The sequence below is a fragment of the Callithrix jacchus genome, chromosome 6 (genome assembly GCF_049354715.1).
Source record: "Callithrix jacchus isolate 240 chromosome 6, calJac240_pri, whole genome shotgun sequence".
NCBI classification, from domain to species: domain Eukaryota; kingdom Metazoa; phylum Chordata; class Mammalia; order Primates; family Cebidae; genus Callithrix; species Callithrix jacchus.
In genome coordinates, this window is record NC_133507.1 from 160,454,236 (window position 1) to 160,480,064 (window position 25,829).

Sequence of the window (25,829 nt, forward strand, 5' to 3'; positions counted from 1 at the left end):
CGTTGCTAAAAAGGACAACAGCTTACCACCACCATATCAAGGAGTGGCTGCTGAATGAACAGGCAAAGAGAATGAAGGAAGGATGTAACAATGCTAGCTAGTGGGGTTTGGCAGATAGAAATCCCCTTACCAGAAACGAACATTAATAATAAACAGAAAAACTGATTCTATTACACTCTCTACCTCCGTGATATCAGCGTTTTTAGCTCCCCCAGATGAATGAGAAAATGTGAGGTTTGTCTTTCTGTGCCTGGCTTTCTTCACTTAACATGAAGACCTCCAGTTCCATCCATGTTGCTGCAAATGTCAGTCCATCCTTTTTGATGGCTGCGTAGTATTCCACTGTGTACAGCACTGCAGTTTCCATCTGTTCATCCACTGAAGGACACTGAGGCTGATTCTACCTCTTGGCTATTGTGAAAGATTTATGGCTAAGACCTCAAAAGCACAGGCAACAAAAACGAAGACAGACAGCTGGGACGCTGCTAAACTGAAAAGCTTTTGCACAGCAAAGGAAATAACCACCAGAGTGAAGAGACAGCCTTTGGAAAGGGAGAAACGTGTGCGAGCTCTTCATCTGACAAGGGAACGGTATCCAGAACACACAGGAGCTCCAGTGACTCACCAGCAAAACCAGAATCATCCCACAGAAAAGTGGGAAAAGGATCTGGAGAGACGTTTCCCAAAAGACATACGAGTGGCCCACGGGGACAGGAAAAAACGCTTCTCCTGACAAACACGCTCAGGCTGTTCCCACAGAGCAGAAGGCCCGGCCTCCTAGCTTAGGAGCAAACTCACAGCGCAGCTCGGCCCAGAGAAAACCCTGCGCCTCCTTTTGGCTTTGCTCACACGTTACACCATATCAGTAATCATGAAAGGGCTGCTGAGGAAAACATTTTTCCCAGATACATTTTTTTTCGGTCAAAAGTTAAAGAATTATCAGTAAGTGATGCTGTAGAGAAAATGCTTGTGATTTCCAGAAAAGCACGATGGGAACACACTAAGGAGACCTTCTAATGTTAGCAAAGTTTTGATTTCCTTTGTAAGCAAGGTTTTTAAAGCCCATTTCTGGAAATGAAGGCGCCTTCTGAGAATGTGTTCCGCGAGATGCTGACAGATCCACTCGAGAAATCACAGGGTGTTCTGGCACCTGCTGTCTTGGGGCCCAGCCTTGTGGGAGGCGTTCAGGGGCCGGAGCTCCACTTGTGCTCAGAGGCCAGGTCCACAGGCCTGATGCAAAGCACGGAGGCACGCGTGTAAATCACAGCAGCAGCGGCCACAGAGAAGCTGTCCCCTCACTCTCAGAGCCCTGCCTCCTCCCTAGTACAGGAGGAGGTGCAGGGCATGCTGGGCTTCCCAGGATCCTGGGGGCCTTCAAGGTATGGCAGTCTTTCCAGGGGGCCCGGAGTGAACAGAAAAGGCAGTGCGGAGAGTCAGGCTGGGAGGCCTCTGCTCCCCCACACCCCCATCTACTTGAGATGCCCGCTCTGATGGGCAGGCTCACCAGCCTCTGCACCACTTGAGCAGAGAGAACCAGCCCCTGGCCACAAACCATGGGCATTCTCAGAGACCTGTCCAACTCTAGCGATCCTGACACCCATAAAGGGCACCTGGGTGTGAGCCCACGTGCAAGGGCTGCCCTCGCCTGCCCTAGTGAACATCTCACACGGAGCAGGACCCGTGGCACCACTGCAGTTTCCTGGAACTCCTTCCACACGTTCTATTCATTTCCAGTAGCTTCATTCACGTATTACAGGATTTGTAGAAATTAACACAGAACTGGAACGAGGCGGCACTGTTCCAACACTAACCGCCATGTCCGCCCGTGCCCATGTTAAATGCAAAGGTCTATCTAGGACCACAGTCAGTAGGAGGCGGCCCGTGTGACCCTCGCAGGGCAGAAGTCGCTTCCAGGCTGCATTCTAAGGCTTATTGCTGGCAGACCTCAGCTCTGGCCGCAGCCAAGGGGAGGACCGTTCCACTGCTCCAGGTCCTGATCATCTACGCAAGTACTGGAGTTAGCAGGCTGAAGACAGGTCATAAAACAAATCGGTGGACGAAGGAAAAAGAGCGAGAGAAAATGGGGCTTCAGCAGCCTCGAGGCGGCAGAGCAGGATTCATTCCTAGCAGTAACCCTAGTTTCTAAAAATGTTTATACACCAGCAGTCTTGAAATTTGAACTGAAAATGCTAATCGCTCATGCCTCTGTAGCCCAGCTAAGATCTGCCTGTGCTCTGGAAGGGCAGGATTCATTTCTAAATATTTAAGGAGAGTCAATAACTATATTTAATAAATTATAGCCTTCTGTAAGTTGCAGAGAATTCAGAAAGAACCTCCCACTCAGTAGAACTCTGCCCCACGAAGCAGGCAGGATTCCAGCTCAGTGTATTAGAAAACTCCCTGCCAAAGCATCCTCCTCCCACGCCCGCCCTACGGGCAGGCCCACTCAGGCCCAGGGCACCCTTCAGCCTGTGGGACTGTCTCTCTTCTTCCCCATGCCCTGGGGGCGGCCTCTCCTTCTCTGTGGGGCACAGTGTGCAGGGTGGGGTAGGTCCTTACTGCCTGCCTGGCTCTGTCCCTGGGCCTGGCACAAGGTGCCCGAGACATGTGTGGGATAAAAGCAGGGGGTGCCAAGGAGCTTGAGGAGCATGGAGCGAGGTTCTGGGATCTGCTGCCCTGGAACGGCCCTGGGCATGGTCAGGGTGCAACCTCGCCAGCCAGGGTGCCACTCGTACCCGCCTTGCTGCTTGGCTCCTGGGCCTCTGAAGTCCTTCCCACACAGGGACTCCAGAGCGCCCCCTGACTCCGCTCTGGCAACGTCCTTCGCAGACTGTGGGGTCTGATGAAGGCAGGGGACCGGGGTGCCAAGCCCTGTGGTCTGAGATGCCTGGTGCCCATGAAGGCTGGAAAGGCTCCCTGTTCTGTGGCTTTGGCCGGCCCTGCCCTGCTGACCACAGGTGACGCTCCAGTCAGCTGACACATGGTTTGCTGGCCGACATTGTGTTGTGTATTTCTCAATACAAAACAAAAATGTTAAGTCTCACTTAGCAACTATACCCACGTGCCCATGGCTTCTCAGCCACCTGCAAGGCACTGGTGACTGCAGCAAGCTGGGCCGCAGGGGTCCTGTCCATCTAGAGCACCTGCCATGCGTGGAGGGCTCGTGCTGTGACACCATCTAGCGAACTCTGCTCTGTAAGAGGCCAGGAGACAGGACCAGGCCCAGGCTCTGTCCCCAGTGTGGCGGGAACTGGCATGTCCATAATAAAGGAGCCGTCTGTGCTGAAGGGAGGCAGGAGGGTAACCTCCAACTGCGTCCTTCTCTGGAGGGCTCACAGGTCACTTTCTCCCACCCCAAACTGGAAGGTGAAGAGTGAAGGGCAGGTGTGAAGGGGGGGTCACTTCAATCACATTGTCCCCCGAATCCAACTCGCGTTGCAGGACGCAGGACAAACGCTTTGTACCGACCTCCGCCGGGATGCTGGGGACGGCAGGTGAGATCCCGTTCTCGGCGCTGACGTTGCCGGAGCTGTTGTTGGGTGAGCTGGGCCCGGAGCCGGGGGCGCTGCTGCAGGCAGAGTCTGTGGAGGCAGAAAGACCCCGGTGAGTGCCACCGAATGGAGGGCGGGCCGGGCTGACCTGTTGTCCCAGTGCCCGGTGCCTTCCACGCATCTGCTCGTTAGCTCTGGGCAGGCAGAATTCCCAACAACAAAGAACACGACCTCCGTTTCAAAGAAGGGAGGATGAGGCCGATTTCTGATGTCTCAGTCTTGCTGCTGACTTCACTTCTTCTAGGACATGCACAGTCATCAGTTTTATACCTTATTTGATTTTCAAGACAGTTTTAAACACCAAAAAGATAAATCCTTAAACACTTATGAATACCCTAACCACAGACGACCAGGAAATGCAGAAGCTGAGTGATCTGGAAAAGCAAAAGGTCAGCTTTCCTGTGCCACTGGCAAAGCTCAGTTCAGAATAAAGCAGCCCACCACGTGTCTGCTGAGCCAAGCCCTCATTGTCCGTGCGCCACAGCAAGCATCCAGGGGAAGACAGAGCTGGTGTCTCCTGGGATCTATCAGTGCTACTGGAAACACATGCTCGGACGTCTTAGAGGACCCTTATCCATCTGGGTGGCTTGACCCTGGTTAACGAGACCAGGTTCCGCTCCAACAGAATGTGACTTCCAAAAGGAGCCACGTCCAGTCCAAAGGTCCCTTCAATTCGGAAGGAGCCCGCTGCTATTTCGGGCATACACACCCACCGTGGGAGGCCTCTGCGGCCCTCAACAGTCACACAGGACGTGTTGGGCTTTTAATGTGTTTAGTTAATGGCATTTTTAACAATGGCATCCTTTGGTTAAGGCTTTCCAAAGAAAACACAACGTGACCTATTTGACTAGAAAACTCTAGGAGTCTACTGTTCCGCCATGACTCTGGGGGCTCAGAACCTCACCCCCACCCCAGACTGGCCCAGCATGTACAGGTCAGAAGGAAGGGGCATGTGGCGACACTGGAGGGGAGGTTTAGGGGTATTTTCCCCAAGCAGCCGCTCACTGGAGCCACCCCCAGCATAGCATCCTCCACGGTCTGCTGGCTGCCCGGGTCCCTGAAGCCGATGAAGGTGCAGGTGACCACTCGTGCCGACTCACGTGGTATTCACGCAGGCTGGAGGTGGCGACTCTGCAAATACAGGCCGAGCTGTAGTGAGCAGGATGAGGAGGGCGGGGGACAGGAAAAGCCGTCCACAGCTCCCCTAACCTGGCAGACCTGATTCCAGACTCTGCCTGTATTAGCTCATCAATCCCTCACTCATTGCACAAGGAAGGTGCCATCATGACTGCGTTGCACGGAAGAGGAGACCAAGGCACATAGCAGCAACCTCACTCGTACAGGCCACGTGGCTTGAGGGAGCTGTGAAGGGCATCTGCATACCTGAGTTAATGCAGCTGGATGGCGAAGGCTTGCCTCCTCTGTTAACCATGCCGCCCCCTGCCCAGGACCATCTTGGGTACATGTTGGCCTCGACAGCTGGGCAGTCAAAACCTCCCAAAGGCAAACCACTGTGTCCACCCAGAAGCCCTACTCCGGCTGCTTCCCATGGCTCCTGCAGCTCAAATGAGTGTGGGGTTAGCTCACTGTCCCAGGCACGGCTCATGAATATAGAACTGGGTCCCTCCCTGCCCCCTCCTCTTTCTCTCTCTGTCCCTCTCACCTTCTCACTTCCACCAGACCCTAAATCCAGAGATCGGCTTCTCCGGCTGCCAAGACCATGTTTATCTGCACGGTGAGTGGGCATTCTGAGAACGGCACCTGAGCTGAGCTGGTGTATGCCTTTCACTCGAGAAAGCAGGACCCGCCTTGTTCAGGCCCCCAGTGTTCCCACCTCGGCCGCACGTGTGGGCACCATGGCCGCCCTAGACCCCAGCTCTCTGCTGTCAGCTTGTGTCCAGCTACACACCGAGATCCAGCAAATCTTCCTTGAAACGGGCGCCTCCCAGCTGTGTCATCGGAAAAACACCATCACGCATGTGCCTGGGGGGCCAGGACAACTTCTTGGGGCAGTAAAAATTACATGTCTAAGTTTCTACCCACTTTTACCTCACTGAGGTTATTATTATTTTGCATTGTACTTCCAGGAATAGGTCTAAGAAAATCAGTATAAAATTTTCATAGTGTTATTTACATCAGCAAAATGGGAACACCATTAGAGGTGCCACAAAATGTGTGTGGCTGACATCGAGTGGGGAGGACACAAGATGGCGCAGGAAGAGGCTGAGAACTCAGCTGCATGAGGAGGTACAGAGGGCGGGCTGCGGAAGGGAAGAGGTGCAGAGCGCGGGCTGCGGGAGGTGAGAAAGGCGCAGAGGGCGGGCTGCGGGAGGGAGGAAAGGCGCAGAGAGGGGGCTGCGGGAGGGAGGAAAGGCGCAGGGGGGGCTGCGGGAGGGAGGAAAGGTGCAGAGGGCAGGCTGCGGGAGGTGAGAAAGGCGCAGAGGGCGGGCTGCGGGAGGGAGGAAAGGCGCAGAGAGGGGGCTGCGGGAGGGAGGAAAGGCGCAGAGAGGGGGCTGCGGGAGGGAGGAAAGGCGCAGAGAGGGGGCTGCGGGAGGGAGGAAAGGTGCAGGGGGGGCTGCAGGAGGGAGGAAAGGCGCAGAGGGCGGGCTGCGGGAGGGAAGGAAGGCTCAGAGGGCGGGCTGCAGGGAGGGAAGAAAGGCGCAGAGGGCGGGCTGCAGGGAGGGAAGAAAGGCGCAGAGGGCGGGCTGCAGGGAGGGAAGAAAGGTGCAGAGCACGGGCTGTGGGGTGAGGGCACGCAGAGTGAGCAGGAGTCCTTCTGGACAGTGCGCATATGGGCACGCATTTTCTTCTCTGTGCTCTACCTAGACACCAATTTAATCAGTGACTGAGAAGAAGCAAAATATCGACTTGGCTTTCTTTCTGCCAAGAACTGTGACTGCCTCCACTGCTCCATGCGGGGCCGCCCGGCCTAGAACCCCTAATCCCTGTCTTCTGGAAATTGGCTCCACTCAGAGCAACCTTCCCATGGTGGCAGTTCCGTGGTGCCGTGCCTGTGTGGGTCAGGAGACACACAACCCTCTGTCTCTCTGCCCCAGTCCCACTCACCCGCCAAGTCCCAGCGCAAATGCCACCTTTGGCAGAGCTGAGCTGGCTCAGAGTGGCTTGTACTGATCTCTCAGCCTCTTGGTCCCTCAGCATGGGCTCTCTCTATGCCATGGCTCAGCACTGACCAGGCCCTGTCACGCATGATTCCTGGGTGGCCTCACGAGCTCTCTCTATGCCACGGCTCAGCACTGACCAGGCCCTGTCACGCGTGATTCCTGGGTGGCCTCACGAGCTCTCTCTATGCCACGGCTCAGCACTGACCAGGCCCTGTCACGCGTGACTCCTGGGTGGCCTCACGAGCTCTCTCTATGCCATGGCTCAGCACTGACCAGGTCCTGTCATGCATGACTCCTGGGCGGCCTAGTGTGTGATGTGCAGTGTGCTCAAATTAGATCGCAAGCTCCTTCCAGGCAAGGACTCTGTTGCACTATTTCTGTGCCCAGCCCAGGGCTGACTCACAAACAGCACTCAGCAGTCACTGGCTGACAACAGGAACACCAGCTTTAACACTCAGAAGAAGCTTGCTGAAGGCTCTGTCTCACCCACTGCACACTTAAAAAAGCACCGCCAAGGTTCACATGTCCATTAGCGAGACATTGCTCTCGGGAAATAAGGCTGCATTGCTGTTCAAAAGTTTGTAACTCACATGACTCCTCCTGTCAGTCAGACTTAGTGAAACATACAAGGTCTTTATTACAATGGCCAGAAATGACATCAGCAATGACAAATATGGAGATCCTCCTGGGCATGGAGGTGTCAGACACTTTCTAATGTCAATTCACAAATACCCAGAACCAGACCCTTAGACCGGGGCTAAGAACCCCTGAAGTAGAGAAGGGCAGGGCATGAGGTAAGGGCAGGGCCCTGTTGTTTAGGGGCAGGGCTGCTCTCATCTCACTGACAAAGCAGAGTCTGTGTACGATGCCGACACTCACACACACGGGGCACAGCACCAGGAGCCCCCCAGCCTTCCCCAGGTCAGCAGCTGGCACCACGTCTTTCACAGACCAGCCACCCTGAGCCTTGGCCTTCGCATCGACTGTTTCTGTTGTGCAAACATGTCCACCGCCTCCCCTTTCCAGGCCATCCCCAAGCAGCCCCTTTATCCTGGTGCAATGATTTCAGGAGCAGTGGGGCGAGGGGTTGTACCCTGGTGGTGGCTGGTGGTTGGGGGTGGGTGGTCCTCTGGATGGGAGGGTGTGCACTCAAGAGGGGCGGGTGCACCCTCAGGACGGGGCTCTGCCCAGTCTTGTCCTTCCACGTGTCCACCACTAGATGGGGCCAACGGAGACACGTCGCTAGGGCCAAGCTGAAGCAACCTCACTGCTTGCTGTTTTCCCCTCTGCCGGGCTGATGGGTACTCTGGTGTGGGAGGATGTGAAAATGCGCCGCTGGTTCAGACCCTGCTCAGGGGCAGCAGAGGACAGGGCGGGGCACGAGATTTACCACTACGAGGACCCGCCTTCAGAGAAGCCTCCACTCAAGCTCCTGAACGCATCTCCTGCAGTGCCAAGCCGGGCACCCTCATGCACCTACGTCCGACTTGAAACAGCTGAGTCACTGATGCTGGGGGCAGGGCCTGGCCTAGACACGCAGGAGTCACCAAGCCTGCTCCCTTGGGCCTGGCATTTCCAGAGCCACAGGAACAGAAGCACACTGGGGGTTGACAGTGTCAGGAAGACACATGGGTTTTCAGAGGCTCCAGATAGAAATCGCCTGTGGCACTAAGGCCTGGTGGAGAGGGCAGCGGGGCGGTGTACCTGCTCGGCTGACATACCTGTGACATCCAACGGACGCTTTTTTAGGGCAGTGACCACTGGCCCGTCTTTCCTGCGTAACAGGGGGCTGCTCCGTCTTTCGGCCACTTTCTGCTTTAGCCTGGACCGTAATTTCAGATTCGGTTCAGAAGCTGCACGGAAAGGAGATGTCATTACAACCGGGCTCAGGGTGACCCTGTGGGTGCTTATCATGCGCACACTGGCAAACAGCAGTCACTCAACACCGCCGTGCTGCTGCTGCGGAGAGTGAAGGGAATTCTACTTCCACCCATCGGTCCCACCAGTGCAATGGCTCTGGTGCTTTGCATGCATTTCTGTGGCCACAGCATTACACAAGCGCCGGCGGTGTCTTCACAGAATCCTGCCATTGCTGCCTTTACCAGCAGATGGGAACACGACTGACCACCTGATTTACTGGGTGTGGCAGGAGGCTGGTGAGGTGTGAAGCCACTTAATGGGGCTGTCTCGTAACTAATGCTCTTCTAGACAATTTGCCCCTCTCTTTATAGCTGTGCTGCTGTAACATCAGAGAAAGCCTGACAAACAGGGATGAGGGCCTTGGCCCAGGGATGCGAGGCTGACGTCTAAGCTGCACGCTCTCTTGCTCACCTGTGCATCGCCCCAGCTGCGTTGGTCAGTGGGGCCTCCAGAGCGTGAGGCTGCTCCCCCACCCCCACCTGGTGAGGCTCAGCAGAGCCCATCCCAACACCTGTGCCAGCTATGCCTTTCACCTGACCACAGGGAGCAGGTAATGGGGATGGTTTGGTTTCCATGGACAGCTCTGCCTGTGTGGACAGAGCCATGTGGCAATCTGCACCTCTCAGCCCACCATGGTCCCCAACTCGTCTGCATCTGGAACCTAAACCTCTGGGGCGGAGCCTGCCTTGGGAAGCAGCAGGGATCTAACGGGCAGCAAGCAGAGGCAGAGAAATCCCCAAAGCCGCCCGGGAGAGGATATCGGCTTTCGGAGTCCAGAACAGCGGCGAGAATACCCCTGCGGGGACGTGTCACACGAGCCTTTGAGTTCTGAGGTTTCGCTTGGCTACTTTCAAGATTCTACCAGTTGTAGATGAGCAAATGAGTGAGAATTTACCTCTTTTTTAAAGAACCGGCACTTCCGCTTTTCATCTTTCTGGAACACTGCTTCCAGAGCAACAAGAAATGACATGGAGTTTCTCCTGGAAACAGGACTGACGGGCTGGGCGACGGGGACCAGAACCCATGTGACTTCACTCTTTGGGACACATGGGCAGCCCCGGGCTGTCTCCACTTTGGGCTTTGAGTCAGGGATGGTTGTTCTGCAGGCTCCCAAATCAGGCTTCCCAGAGAAACCAAAGATGCGCTGTGAGAAGGTACCAGACTCCAAGCCTCAGCCCGCTGTGCAGGGAGCCAGGGCACCCAGATGATGACAGATGATGGATTCAGCCACAAGCCGGCCTCTCCATAGGCTACAGACCAGGACACATTTCTGTACCTCACACGACTGACCGAGGCAAGCGGCCTACTTGTAGCTCCACGTTACGTTTCTAGCCATTCTTTAACAAAACCAAAGAAAGCCACGCCAGAAATCGCATCTGAAGACCAGGCAAGAAAATACCTCCTCTCCCACCACCGCCTCTCCACAGAAACCCACGTGGGCTCTGCAAGGATCCGGGCCCGGGACAGGAGCTGCTGATGGTGGGCAGGAGCCACTTCTGAGGCAGGGCTGTGTATGCCCACAGAAGAGCGTAGGGTCCCTGGTCTGTGTGAAAGGCCTTCCTTGGTGGCTGCCCTGCGACATGGAGCATCGGGAGGCAAGCATGACACGGTCACTCCAGGCCACTGAGGACTGGCTTGCTGGCCTGGTACATGGCCTCCACCAGGCCCTGAGGGCGTCACCACACCACCACCACCAGGTCATCAGTCGGGCAGCAGATCCTCCACAGCCCCGCTGGGGACCCCAGACTCCTTGTATGGACGGCCTCACCCCGCCCCTTCTCACCCCTCCCTTCCCACAGGCCTCTGCTCCACGCCCCTCCCAAGGCTGACCTGACCCCCCAACAGCCCCACTGACCCCATCACAGTGCCACTGCCCTGTCGTCCTCACAGCTGCCTTTTTACCACCTGGAATTCTTCTGTCCCCTCACCAGCTTACCCTCTGCCTCCCAGCCTGCACATCTGCCTGGTCTCCCTGATTCTGGCCGACAGCGTGTCCTGGGTTGGCTCTGCTTGCAGAGTGGCTGCGCCTGACCAGGATGCTCCAGGACACCATGCCAGCAGTGCCAGGGACAGCATGGTGTGAGGCTGGGGCCCTCCACTCGTCCCTGCCCCGTGGGCTATTCAGCACTGTGACTTCCCTGAGGAACCTATCAGACAAGCAGTTTCAGATGCAGGGCTGGGGAGGGGCTGAGCAGCAGCATGTGGGCCGGGAGAGAAGGGGGATGCTGGATCCTGCCCAGGGCACATGCAGTGGCCTTCCTGGGAGGACTCAGCAGCCCCAGGGGGCAGAAGGCGGCCGAGGGAGCTACAAACCATGAGGCCCGTCTCACTGCTGCTTTCAGGATGGCCAGGCTTCCTGCTTTCTGCCCTCCCTCATTCCTTCCAGTCCAGGAGTCTCCTAGATTGACTTAAGACATAGTGACCTACAGTTTCAGCCATTCCAATGCATGTGTCTTAAAGCTTGCACAATGTCTATAACTCCAGTAATTCTCCCAAAGGCAGCCAAAGCGGAGGATGCAGGTGAGCCGGCACCTGGCGACGGTGGGGGCTGAGGCCACACATGCACCGGCTCACTGCAGCAGCCCTTCACCGCCCTCGCGGGCCTTCAACGCATTCCAGGCAGTACGTGGTCAGGCGGAGGAACCGCAGGAACGGGATTCCACCCCAACAGGGCTGCAGGTAGAGCGACAGAACCGAAGCATCAGGCCAGAGGCCTTGTGGGAGAGTCGCTCCCACCAAGTACAGGTGAGGGGAGGAAGGATGCCAACGGCACTTCCAAATGCAGCGTCTGCTCCTCAGGGATCACGGAGCAGGTGGGATTGTTTCTCCTGAAGCCAATCAAGCAAATTACTAATTAAGGCAGATACAACGCTCCAATCACAAGCTTAAAATTCAGCACAATGCCTCGCAGCTGCCTCCATCCTTCCGCCAGAAGCAATTCTGATTGGGACACAGGCTCGCTCTTCCCAACTTAAACTGTGGGCCTGAGAGGCAGCTGCAGGTGAGGCGGCTCTCGGAGCCGGAATGCTTTAACTGTTTAGCGGCCGGGTTTAGAGGGGACATGTGTGCACCTGGCAGGAGTGTGGAGGCTGATTTCTGTGCTGGCCTGATGCAATGTCCAGGAGCCAGCAAGAAAAGAACCCACTGATCAGGCAGCAGAGAATGCGCAGAACACTGTCTTGGGACAAGGCACGCGGGCGGAGCTGGAGAGAGAAGGAGGTACCTGCTTCCCGCTGCTCTTCCCTGAAACCCTAAAGTGACAACAAAGGGAGTAATGAAGAGGATAAAGCCGAGAGGACAAAACTGAAGTGCTGCAGGAAGGGGCTGGAGGAGAAGTGGAGAACTGTCAGACGGGGGATGATGAGAAATGGGAGTGAAGAGGTCCTACAACAAACACGGTAGACGCCAGGAGAGGAGAGAACCAGCAGGGTGGAGAAAATCCCCAGCAACCTCCAGACGTACCCTCCAGCCACAGAGGAGCTGGACATGGAGGCCGAGAAGCCCGCACCTGCGGGGTCCCAAACTGCTCCAGAGCTCTGGGACAAAGGCGCAGCCTTGAGAAGTTTTGGACTCGGCGACAGCCACTTCGAGGGCAAGACGATGGCCTGAAAACCCTGCAGGGAATGACTTCTGTCCCCAGTCAACTTATCAACCAAGGGTGCAACAAAATAAAGAGGTTTACCAGCAAATGAGGTAAACTCACGACTTCGTCAAGAGCCGAGGAAGACACGCGTGACCTCATGGCAAAGGAAAGCAAGCACAAGGGAGGCTGCAGAGCGAGGCCGTGGAGCCCGGGAAAGGAGGCGGGGGCCAGGCCGGGAGAGCAGACCGTCCAGACACTGGGCAGTGCAGCCGGAACCACCAGGCGGCTTCGGTGCCTGGCCGTGTGGTGGTGTCTCCTAGGTCTGCTAAACTGTGGGCCTGAATTAATAACAGGCAGGTTCGAAACTAAGCAAATGAAAATGATCAACTTCCAGAAAAATTTCTACCAGAAAGATGCAGCCAGGGTGCACTCTGCGGCTGTGCTGTGAGCATGACACAGGCTGTAGCGACGGGCTGGGCAGGCGGAGGCAGGGACAGCTGCTTTCCTGTCACGAACATCGTGGGGGTCTATGACAAATGTACATTTATTTACTTCGGTAAAAATAAAAAGATAATTCTGGCTGGACGCGGTGGCTCACGCCTGTAACCCCAGAACTTTGGGAGGCCGAGGCTGGTGGATCACCTGAGGTTAGGAGTTCGAGACCAGCCTGACCAACATGATGAAACCCTGTCTCTACTAAAATGTAAAAATTAGCTGGGCATGGTGGCGCGTGCCTGTAATCCCAGCTACTCGGGAGGCTGAGGCAGGAGAATCGCCTGAATCCCGGAGGTGGAGGTTGTCCAGCCTGGGTGACAGAGTGAGGTTCTGTCTCTAAATAAATAAATAAAATAAAAAGATAATTCTAAAAAGACAAACGAGGGACTGGAATCTAACTTCTGTAACACAGGAAGGCACAGGATGGAAAAAAACATATAAACAGTACCTACAAAAAAACAAGAAAAGAAGATGCCTGAGAGAAGAACAGATGAAAGGGCTGTGGCTGAACACCATCCATTCTGCACTGATGGCGCTGACTCAGGAGCCCTGCGTGGCTCCAGATTCCACACTGATGGGGCTGCCTCACGTGCCCTGCGTGGCTCCAGATTCCACACTGATGGGGCTGCCTCACGTGCCCTGCGTGGCTCCAGATTCCACACTGATGGGGCTGCCTCACGTGCCCTGCGTGGCTCCAGATTCCGCACTGATGGGGCTGCCTCACGTGCCCCCGTGGCTCCAGATTCTGCATTGATGGGGCTGCCTCACGTGCCCCCGTGGCTCCAGATTCTGCATTGATGGGGCTGCCTCACGTGCCCTGCATGGCTCCAGATTCCACACTGATGGGGCTGCCTCACGTGCCCTGCGTGGCTCCAGATTCCACACTGATGGGGCTGCCTCATGTGCCCTGCGTGGCTCCAGATTCCACACTGATGGGGCTGCCTCACGTGCCCCCGTGGCTCCAGATTCTGCATTGATGGGGCTGCCTCACATGCCCTGCGTGGCTCCAGATTCCACACTGATGGAGCTGACTCAGGAGCCCTGCGTGGCTCCAGATGCTGGGCATAGGTTGGCTCAGAAGACAGGACCTGGTTGTGGTGGCCCCGCTGCCCAGCTCTGGGGAACCAGCCACCCTGGCCCCTCTGCATGCTGCTCACATGCTACTGGGGAGGAGGGAAGCACACAGACCAGCCCACCCTTGACTGACAGTGACAGCACCGCTCACTCAAACACCAACAGGATCGCCATCCTCATCAACAGCCAAATCCGCTAGAATGAACTGCAACGCTGTCCCGCTCGGCGGAGGGGTTGGGGACAATGGCCTCTCAGGCTGCTGGGAGGGGCACCGTTTGCTCAGTGGTTTAGAAAATACATACTCTCTGAACCAGCAGCTCCATTTTCAGGAACCCTCAATACAGAAATACCAGCACAAGTGAGAAACGGCGCTCAAAGTTGCTGGCAAGATGACTAGAAAGCAGTGACAACGCACATCTGTGTCTTACTTACTACAGAGAAAGGGGTTCAGCTTTATATGCTGAGATTGAATAAAGGCCACGGTATAGTATTAATTTAAAAATGTGGAGGAGAAAATGCAAAACAGGTATTTTTGTTAACAAGACAACTCATATACACACAGACACACAGAAACAGATACACACCGAAACGCCAACACACACACACAAACACGGACATGCACACACAGACCACAGACACCACAGAAACACACAAAGAAACACGGACACACACGTAAAGACAGATACACAGAAATACAGAAATGCACACAAATAGAGACACACAGAAACAAACAGATACACACATGGAAATGCAGACACAGAAACACAGATACACAGACACACAAACAGACACAGACAGAAACACAAACACACCAGAAACACAGAAATACAGACACACAGAAACAGAGATACACACACAGATACAGACACACATACAGACACAGATATACAGCCACCACCCTCCCCGCAAATGGGCAGAGAAAAAGATCTGAACAGATACATATCGAACTAGCAACAGTAGCCGTGGCGGGGAAGCAGATTCCGGGTGTGTTGACTTTGCTCTAACTTGCTGTAAGCTCATCACTTCTGTGGTTCTTCTGAACACGGTGCAACTGCTGTGTTTTCCGACACATTCTTTCCTACTCAGTCTCTCCACTAAATCACTTCACCTCCATCAATCTCAGTGTAGTTTTACCACTGAACAGTGAAAAAAACTGTGTATTTGAAAACAGTTAGTTCAAGAGCTCCTGGGGTACTTTCCACATTAGAAGGAGTTGGGGTTTGACAGATGTCAGAGCTGGAAGGACGGGCACAGAGGACCAGGTGGCCCATTCCTGACACAGAAATTGCTTAGTATTTAACCATCCTTAACACTCCTCTGAATTTTTTTTGGAAAAGCACAACAAAGCCTTTTTACGAACCTCCGGAACACACTCATCCTCACTTTTTAAGAACACAAAATTGATGGTTGACCCAGCCCAGCACAAGAGCCCTGGAATCCGGCGGTGGGGGGCTGCCTATCTGGGAGCTGGAAGCTGGGCTGAGTTGGCTCTGGAGGGCACTACAGATGTGAACCTCTTCTGATCTGCTCAAAGGCGGCACAAGGACAGCAGATTCCACTGACCACTCCTGAGCGGCGCGACCTTGCAGCTCCTGACCTGTGTAACAGTACATTCCGCAGGAGCAAGTGTGGGCACTGCCCATTTCTGCGTGGTCCCCTCCTCTCTCCAGCAGTTTCTGCAAACTGCATTAGAGGAAGAGATGGCATCAATGGCCAGAGGCTTCGCATGAAACAGAGAGCCCCTTCCCAAACCCAGGGATGGATGTCAGGGCAGAAGGCACTCTCTGGCCCTATGTCACAGTACCGCCCCTTCCCAAACCCAGGGATGGATGTCAGGGCAGAAGACACTCTTTGGCTCTGTGTCACAGTACCGCCCCTTCCCAAACCCAGGGATGGATGTCAGGTCAGAAGGCACTCTCTGGCTCTATGTCACAGTACCGCCCCTTCCCAAACCCAGGGATGGATGTCAGGGCAGAAGACACTCTCTGGCTCTGTGTCACAGTACCGCCCCTTCCCAAACCCAGGGAGGGATGTCAGGGCAGAAGGCACTCTCTGGCCCTGTGTCACAGTACCACCCCTTCCCAAACCCAGGGAGGGATGTCAGGGCAGAAGGCACTCTCTGGCTCTGTGTCACAGTACCGCCCCTTCCCAAACCCAGGGAGGGATGTCAGGGCAGAAGGCACTCTCTGGCTCTGTGTCACAGTACCGCCCCTTCCCAAACTCAGGGAGGGATGTCAGGGCAGAAGGCACTCTCTGGCCCTGTGTCACAGTACCACCCCTTCCCAAACCCAGGGAGGGATGTCAGGGCAGAAGGCACTCTCTGGCTCTATGTCACAGTACCACCCCTTCCCAAACCCAGGGAGGGATGTCAGGGCAGAAGACACTCTCTGGCCCTGTGTCACAGTACCCTCAGCCTACTCTACATGCGGATAAGTACAAACTACTTGTACCTTTATACAGTTCACTCAGAACACAGGCAGAAACCCAGGAGCTTACTGACCAGCTGTGGGCTTGACTGATTAAAGAAGGCATAAAGCAGACAGATCATGGCCCCGCCTTGCAGACTGGCGAACACAATGGGAGGTCGTCCTGTCTGCCAGGACGTGGCGTAGTGGGGGCCAGCCTGGCCACAGGTCCTGTGCTCTTCCTCGCCAAGTGGGACAGCTTCCCTCCAAAATGGAGGAAAACCCACCCTATCTGCACTTCAAAGCAATGGACAGACGTTTCCATGGGCAGCCATGACCCTGAGCAACTGGCGTCAGGAGGCCCTGGGTGAGGAGGGCAGAGCTAGGTAAGCACTGGTCAAGGCTCTGACCCTGGAGGCAGGTCCAGGGGGAGCCCAGAACCTTTGGCTGACCGCCCAGACACATGGTCCACACAGGTGCCATCAGAACTGGGCCCCAGCATCAGTCCAGCTCCCTCTCAATTCACACCCAACTGCAGGGACCAAGCCCTACCAGGCAGGCTAGAGACTTCTGGAACAAGGCCAAGGTTACCAACTTCTCACTGAACATCAGCTCTGGGATTTCGCTTCCTTAAAAGAGTCAGGACAATCCATGGCACAGCCCTAGCCAGCAGCAGGTCCTGGACACGTGCTGCGGAGAGTGTCTGCTCACAGCACCATGTGCTCAAGGACACGTGAGGGTGCGGGACAGGAGTTCCATGGAGTGCAGTTTTCAGGGCTGAGGTCCAGGACGTTGGTGGCAAATGGGAAGAATGGTGCTGGCTGGACAGCAGTTAGTTGTTTTGGCCTCATTTCGTCTATCAGAAGTCACGTGAGGGGAAAACTTAAGAGTCATTATGAAAAATACATGGCTACTAGTATCTTTAAGACAATCACGAAGAAGATGCTACTGAAGACAAGATCCCTAAGCATCATCAAAATGGCAAAATGCTGCTTGCTTTTGAAAGTGGAAAAGCCTCCATTCCCCAGTGTGAACGTGGACGCGAAGGCTCTGCTGAAACACAGTTTGTGTTAAGCCATCTGACACCCACACGGTGCGGGAACAGTCCAGCGCCACCATCCGTGACAGCAATCCAGTCTCGTCTCTCGTGACTATATTTAAAAATACACATTTGGCAGCTTCATGAGGCTACAGAAACCCAAAGTCAGGGTGACCCTTGAGGCTGCACAGACGCGCCAAGGGACCAGGCACCACCTCACCCTGGGCCGAACTCTGGTGGGAGGTGGAGGCCCCTGAAGTGGAGACACCCCTGCTGTCAATTTCCCAGGAAATGGGTGGGGCCTCTGGCAGGAAATGAGAGCTGGACCTGGGGCCCTGGGTAAAAGGTGTGACTCTCCAGCCCAGCCGTGGAGACTCGGTCTAGTCGGAGCTCCGGAGAGGTGGCACTCAGGTAAAGGCAAGCTAACAGCGACGAGAGGAGTCCTAAAAAGCCAACAGAGCAAGATGGGCCCCTCGGGACAGATGTCTGGCTATAAAGGTTGGTGTTCGCATCCATGTGGTCCTTCCCTAAGTGGAGGTGAGTGGCTCCTGCTTGTTCCTACCTGAACTGTAGGCATGGAGGGAGGGAGGTGGGGGTGCTGGGTCCAGGAGTCACCGGTCATTGGAGGGAGAAAATAAATCAAGAACACCCTAATAGCATAGAGAACCCAGAGCAGAAGTCGCCTCGATCGGGCCCTATTGGCAAATACTAATTCATGCACATCTCATGACAGCCCCAGGAGAGAAGCATTTCATAGATACATTTTACAGATGATGAAACTGAGGCACAGAGAGCTTCAAGAGCTCCCCCAAATCCCACGGCGGTAAGTGCAGGAGCTGGGCAGGAACTCAGGCACAGGCGATGGGAATGCCCTGGATATGCCTAAGCTCGGAGCCAGGGCCACTGCGTTGCCTTCACCTTTGAGCTGGTACAGGTGTGGCTTGTCACCCACAGAGCCAGCAAAGGGCATATAAAAATTGCATGTGTGATGATAAAATTAGCAAGAGAGTGGCAGTTTTTCATATGTTCAGAGGTCAGACAATTGCCCTTTAGAAATGGAGAAATGGGCAAACTGTGTGCCAGGTCAGTGTAAGTAAAGTCAAGTCAAAATCATGTAATTAGGCCGGGCAGGGTGGCTCACATCTGTAATCCCAGCACGTTGGGAGGCCGAGGCCGGCGGATCACGAGGTCAGGAGTTTGGCACCAGCCCGACCAACATGGTAAAACCCCGTCTCTATCAAAACTACAAAAATTAGCTGGGCACAGTGGTGCACACCTGTAATCCCAGCTACTCAGGAGGCTGAGGCAGGCGAATTGCTTGAACCCAGGAGGTGGGGGGTTGTGGTGAAGCCAAGATCATGCCACTGCACTCCAGCCTGGGCGATAGAGCTAGACTCCGTCTCAAAAAAAAAAAAAATCATGTAATTATTGAAGAGTACATCACAATGATTAAAGATGATCATTTGGATTCATTCAAGGAACCTCATAACTAAAATTTCATGACGTGCTTCATATTACCAACTACTGCAGAAAAGCACAGATGTGAATTACTTAGAATGAGTGACATGAAGTGTTTGAAAGTAGACAGATGTGTCAAGGGTGATACAGGGTGTGTAACTATACACTATTCTCTCAAGTAGTTTAAACATTTTCTCTGGAATTTACGTTATTATCAATGTGGTAGTGATCTTTTTAAAAAACTGATAATGTAATAATCAAATCTTAATTGAGTTCTTCTGGGGCACTATGTATTCTAAACATTTCCCACAGTGTGAAAAGAGAATTCTCTCCTCCATTCTCAAGAAAGCGGGAGCTGGAAGGCGGTGCCACCACAAGGTTAGAAGCAAAGAAGGAGCGACACTGAGACACACAAGGCAGCACAGAAAGCCAACGGCACGGAAGCTGCGAGAGATCGGGGCCCTGCCTATGCACAACAGACTGATGGCCAACAGCAGGTCAGGGACTCGACAGTGTAATGTCACCTGTGCGACAGCCTTCCTTGCTGCGAATTATTCACGCCGGGCTCGGTTTCTTTGATCCCCAGCTAGTGCTGATGTTGTTTTTGGGATGCGGAAGGAGCCAGTGCAAACAGCTCATAGTGCCCTCCCATCCCTGCTGTTCCTTTAGGAGTTGGGGTGTGGAGCTACTGGGGAATCGCTCTGGGACCTGATGGATGGTGGGGTGTGCTGTCCTTTCCTGGGGCCCTTGGTGGAAGGCATGCCCCCATGTGAAGCCGACTTGTTCAGCTTGGTAGCCAAGCTCCCCGGTCTGTGGCTCTGGAGTCTGAGTGCCATAGCTATTCCTCCCATGACAAGCCGAGACTCTGGGGCTGTGGGCAGACCCACCGTACCGATGAAGAAATGGAGGCCAGGGGCATGGAAGGCATTGGTTTCAGGGCACACAGAGTGGTTACCACAATGAGCACAGATCCAACCCACCAGCCTGACGGCAACGCCCCGGCCTCCAGCCGCCCCTTGGCAGCTCCAGTTACCCGGGCAGGGTTCCCCAGGTCTCTCCCAGCACAGGGTCCATCACTCACTGTGGACTTTGGTTTGGTGGATGGAATTTGATTAATAATAGCATCAATCCCCAGAAAGGGAACCTGGAGGGTGATTTATAAGAATCAGCCCACGGGGTCTCTCTTGGTATTACTGGGCACATCTTTCTGGAAACAATACTGATCTCTAAACCACCTGTTTCTGTGGAGCTCCAGAGTGGGTGCTCTCCAGGTGAAACCCACGACCATTCTCAGTAGGAGCGACACTGAGAACCGCAGGCTCACACCCCTGACACTCAAAGCAGCAGCAGCTCTGGGTTCACTTTTTCCAGTAAAGGTTTACGGCCCAAATGGAAACCCACCTATGTTTGCTGGGTCCTTGTGCCTCTGACTTGGAGAGGACAGAGCCACCCTGAATGGCCCTCTCTAGCAGGGTCTCCACCATCCCAATACAGCGCACTCCTCTGGGGTCATAGCAGGTCTGTTCCAGTCCTCTCCTCCAGGGACGTGGCCATCCTATACGGTCTACTCCAGCAGGGTCTCCACTGTCCCAGGACAGCGCACTCTGAGGTCATGGCTGGCCTGTTACAGCCCACTCCTCCAGGGACATGGCTGGCCCGATATAGCTCACTCGACCCGGGACATAACCAGCCTGATACGGCCCAGTCCACCTGGGATACGGCCTGCCCGATATGGCCCATGCTCCAGGGACACCACTGTCTGAATACCCCTAATACCGCCCACTCCACCGGGAACATGGCTGGCCCAATACGGCCCCTTCCATTTGGGAGTGGCTGACCTGATACAGCTCACTCCTGTAGAGTCACAGCTGGCCTGATACAGCCCACTGCACCTGGGCCATGGCCAGCCCAATACAGCCCGCACTAGGGTCACAGCTGGCCTCATATGACGCACCTCTCCAGGGACATGGCTGGCCTGCTACAGCCCCCAGCAACCCCTCACAATGCCTCATCACTCCAATGAAGAAGTCCTTGTGTGAGCGACTGCGTTCACTGTTTCTGCCCAGAATTGGCCAAAACCTTTGGATAACACATAATTTGTTTAGCAAGAAAAAGTGGTGCCCCTAAGATCTCATCTTCAAGAGCCAACCCCAGGGAGGGTGCCTTGGGATTTCCCACACTGCCTTGCTGTTTGTGGGTCCACTGTCCGTATCTGGGATGAGGCACTGCCTGCCCTCAGCATTTCTCTGCACAGGGCTTCTGGATGGCAGCACTCCCCGGTCCCTGCCCTTCTTGCCACCCTAGTGCACTGCCCACAGCCACGCTAACCATTACCTAAAGCCACTGCCTGCTTGCTCCATAGCCCCTGAGAAAGTGTAAGAGTGTCCTGACTTGTTAAGACACTGCTGCAGCCGCCTCTCCCTGCTTCCAACACAGCCCGGGCACCTGCAGTGCCTAAATGCCCTTTTCCCTCTGGCTTAGGACAGAACTGCTGCATATAACTCTGGGCCCGATGTGACGTCCCCTGCGGGACACAGTGAATTTCTTTCTCACAAAGATTTCCCTCCCACTCTGAGGACTCCAAAAACCCCACTGCCTGGGCATGACTGAGAGCCATCCCTGAAGGCCACAGGCTTACCTGCCCTCAGATGGCACGTGGCCCACCAGCAGGAAGTGCTTCACCCTGTGACCACTGTGGGGACGCCCCTCCGCGCGGCAAAGCCTAACGCGCTGCTCAGGAAAGAAAACTGAGCCTGCTTTCAAAGCCAGTCTGAGTCTTCAACAGTGGTGTACATGTGTGCGGTTCAATCATAAGGAAATGCTTAGGGATATCTTTTCAAAATTCTGCTCTAATGAAAGAGGCAAATATTTAAAACTCTGCAGGTGATTCCTTCTCGGAGTGGAAGAGAATGGCAGGCCCTGCATGGCTTGAGGCATGGAAAGTGTGTGTATAGGAGGCCTCCTGGCCCACGGCATGCCTGGGGCACTGACCTGTTTTCCTAAGAGGGAAGTCATCTTTGGCGTCGTACATTCCCAGGACCGGGTGGTTATAGGAGGCCGACACTCCGCTCTGGGGTGGAGAACTCTGATCGAGGGAACTGTGCTGTGTTTTCCTGGAGAGAAGGCAAAGACAGATGGTTTAGTTTGCCCAGGCCGAGAAGCCACACACATGATGATCGTTCCCTTGAAACCTCAGCCCCACCTCAAAAGACGTGCCTCTTCCCTAGGGTCAAGCTGAAATTCAACAGAAACAAACAGAATGCTGAACAACCAAGCAAACCACCCGATGCCCACATCCTCCTCTATGGGACCAGCGCTCAGCATTGGGACGGCAGTGCCTCTAGCTGCTTTCCTGGTAGACGATCTCCACCTGGCCCCGCCTTCTTAGATGGCTCCAGCCCGGTCTGTTCTCTGCCAGGGCCATCTCTGGCCACTCAGAGAGCCTGTCCCCAGTGGGGAGAGGCAGAGGAAGGCAGTAGGCTGTGGCATAAGGCATCAGAGGGGAGTTTACAGGCAGCCGAGATGGGGCAAAAAGCACTCTAAGGACAAATGCTGGGGATGTCTGGGGCTCTCTCCACCACCTGGAGAGAAGGAACCCATGGGGCCGTCTCAGCAGAAAGCACCCATCCTCATCTGTGCCTTCATCCGAGCAAAACTCACCCTGGTCACTTCCTTCTCCAGGGGAGGAACAGGATGGCAGCTACTGATACCCGGTGCTCAGGGAGCTGACCTACGAAAGGGACTTCCTGTATGAACAACCAGGTACAACCGTACACCCTCCAGATGGCAAGATAGGAGCAGCAGGCTGCCAGGAGGATGGCCGGAGGAGGAATGTGGAACAGGGGCGTGTGGGCTGCTACCCAGATGACCGTCAGCAAGGCCTTTTTTGATGGGACTGACAGCTGAGTCTTGCTCAAAACACTGAATGAGTGGAATAAATTCTGTCTTTAAACTGTATAATCTGCTTAATGACTAGAAACAAATTTGCCACCTTATTTAGAATTGGTTAGACTATTTGAATACATAGCATAGCACACCAATGCACCTGGAGTTGTCGGAATTAAAAACGGGAGCTCTTAAATGGGTACAGGTGTGCATTTAAATATTTGCGGGCACACCAGTGCAAAGAATGTGCTGAAGGGACTCAGCGTGACGCGCAGAGGCCAGGCTGGGCCCTGGGTGCTGGGCTTTGCATCGCTCAGGAAAACTGCGAGCTTCAGGCCACGCCCCAACTCCGCCCACTGCCCAGGGCACACCTCCACCCCAAGCGCTTTCTGCTGTTTCCTGGGGAATTCCACTACGGAGGCTGGGACTGCAGGGCTGGGCCACCTCTGTCTGCGCCCCTGTGGGAGCCTGGCCTCCTCCTGGGACCACGTCCTCCTGCAAACCTCCCTTCTCCCTGAGCTTCTGCCCATCCTCCCTCAATCTCATGAAAAAGTCTGCAGGTAACACTTTCTCTACCAAAGAGTATTTCAGACTGGATCCTACGGGGAATGTGGTCTTGGCGATTCCAAACTTCTCCAGCACCAGGTGACAGCCTGGGACCATTTCTGCATCCACGTTTCCCTTCATAAGAAACACAGTGACTTGCACAGGCAGCCCATGAGTTAAAAAGATCATTATTTACATAATAATAACTTAAATCGTTTAAATACACAGAATAAAAATCGTTACTACATAGGAATGCTAGGGTTTGCTTTCAGTGAAGCAGGAGTTGCGAAAGTCACATCCCTTTGTGATCTAACAGGTGTTCTCTTACTGTTCTGATCTCTTGAGGTGCTTCCACTGTTAAAAACCCCACTTCTTGTCAAACCTTCAAACCCGCAGAGCAGGAGGCGCTCAGCCCTGCCCCCTGCCTGCCAGCGCCTCCTCGATGGATCCCAAAACCTCACAGGAGGGACCTCACCTCCTGCACAGCCCGGCTCACCGCCAGGAGCACACCGCGCACCTGCCCACCAGACACCAGGAGAGGGTGGTCCTCACCGTCAGGGCGGCCACACGTGCCCAGCCCTGGTCACACGGCCCCAAGCCAGAGCGCACACACGTGCCCTCAGTGAAGAAGCATCCACCGGGGAGAAGAGAAGTGAAGCTCTATCCCTGCTGCAATCACACCCGCTCCTCACACAATTACACAATCACACCCGCACCTCACACAATTACACAATCACACCCACACCTCACACAATTACACAATCACACCCGCACCTCACACAATTACACCCGCACCTCAATTACTCACATCCGCACCTCACATAATTACATCCGCACCTCACACAATCACACCCGCACCTCAATTACACAATCACACCCGCACCTCAAACAATTACACAATCACACCCGCACCTCACACAATTACACAATCACACCCGCACCTCACACAATTACTCACATCCGCTCCTCACACAATCACACCCGCACCTCACACACTCACATCCGCACCTCACACAATTACACCCGCACCTCACAATTAAACCCGCTCCTCACACAATTACACTCGCACCTCACACAATTGCTCACTCACATCAGCCTCTCACACAACTCTCACACTACTCCTCACACAATTACACCCGCACCTCACACAATTACATCCGCTCCTCACACAATCACATCCGCACCTCACACAATCACACCCGCACCTCGCACAATTACATCCGCACCTCACACAATTACACCCGCACCTCACACAATTACACCCGCACCTCACACAATTACTCACACCCGCATCTCACACACTCACATCCGCACCTCACACAATTACACCCGCACCTCACACAATTACACCCGCATCTCACACACTCACATCCGCACCTCACACAATTACATCCGCACCTCACACAATCACACCCGCACCTCGCACAATTACATCCGCACCTCACACAATTACACCCGCACCTCACACAATTACACCCGCACCTCACACAATTACACCCGCATCTCACACACTCACATCCGCACCTCACACAATTACACCCGCACCTCACAATTAAACCCGCTCCTCACACAATTACACCCGCACCTCACACAATTACATCCGCTCATCACACAATTACATCCGCACCTCAATCACCCGCACCTCGCACAATTACTCATCCGCACCTCACACTCACATCCGCACCTCACACAATTACACCCGCACCTCACAATTAAACCCGCACCTCACACAATTACACCCGCACCTCACACAATTACTCACACCCGCACCTCACACACTCACATCTGCACCTCACACAATTACACCCGCACCTCACAATTAAACCTGCTCCTCACACAATTACATCCGCACCTCACACAATTACTCACATCCGCTCAATTACATCCGCACCTCTCACAGCTGCTCTCACACCCGCTCCTCAGTCTCACACTGCACCTCACACAATTACTACCACTCACACTCACATAATTGTTCACTCACATCTGCTCCTCACACAATTACACACACACCTCACACTCACACCCACACCTCACACAACTGCTCTCACATGCGTACCTCACACACCCGCTCCTCACATAATTACATCTGCACCTCACACAATTACACCTGCTCCTCACACAACTGCTCTCACACCCGCTCACACAATTACATCTGCACCTCACACAATTGCTCACATGCGCACCTCAATTACACCCGCACCTCACACTACTCACACCCGCACCTCACACAATTACACCTGCTCCTCACACAACTCTCACACCCGCTCACACAATTACATCCGCACCTCACACAATTACTCACATGTGCACCTCAATTACACCCGCACCTCACACAACTACTCACACCCGCACCTCACACAATTACACCTGCTCCTCACACAACTGCTCTCACACCTGCTCACACAATTACATCTGCACCTCACACAATTGCTCACATGCGCACCTCAATTACACCTGCATCTCACACAACTACTCACACCCGCACCTCACACAATTACACCTACTCCTCACACAACTGCTCTCACACCCGCTCACACAATTACATCTGTACCTCACACAATTGCTCACATGCGCACCTCAATTACACCCGCACCTCACACAACTACTCACACCCGCACCTCACACAATTACACTCACACCTCACACAATTACACCTACAACTCACACACCTCATACAATTACATCCACACCTCAAAATTACATCCAAACCTCACACAATTGCTCACACCCACTCCTCACACAATTACTCTT

The 25,829-nt window shown here is 54.3% G+C and overlaps 1 protein-coding gene across 12 annotated transcripts in view; it reads right to left on the bottom strand.

Annotated features, from left to right (window-relative positions):
• HDAC4 (histone deacetylase 4) overlaps window positions 1-25,829 on the bottom strand; it is a 372,535-nt gene that overhangs the window by 83,672 nt on the left and 263,034 nt on the right. For all 12 annotated transcript variants that reach the window (XM_078328916.1, XM_035306239.3, XM_078328922.1 and 9 more), the window contains 3 exons: window positions 21,639-21,760; window positions 8,395-8,526; window positions 3,469-3,581 (listed from right to left, as the gene is read on the bottom strand). In XM_078328916.1, the coding sequence (XP_078185042.1) occupies window positions 3,469-3,581; window positions 8,395-8,526; window positions 21,639-21,760 (367 nt within the window). The remainder of the gene's footprint in view (window positions 1-3,468; window positions 3,582-8,394; window positions 8,527-21,638; window positions 21,761-25,829) is intronic.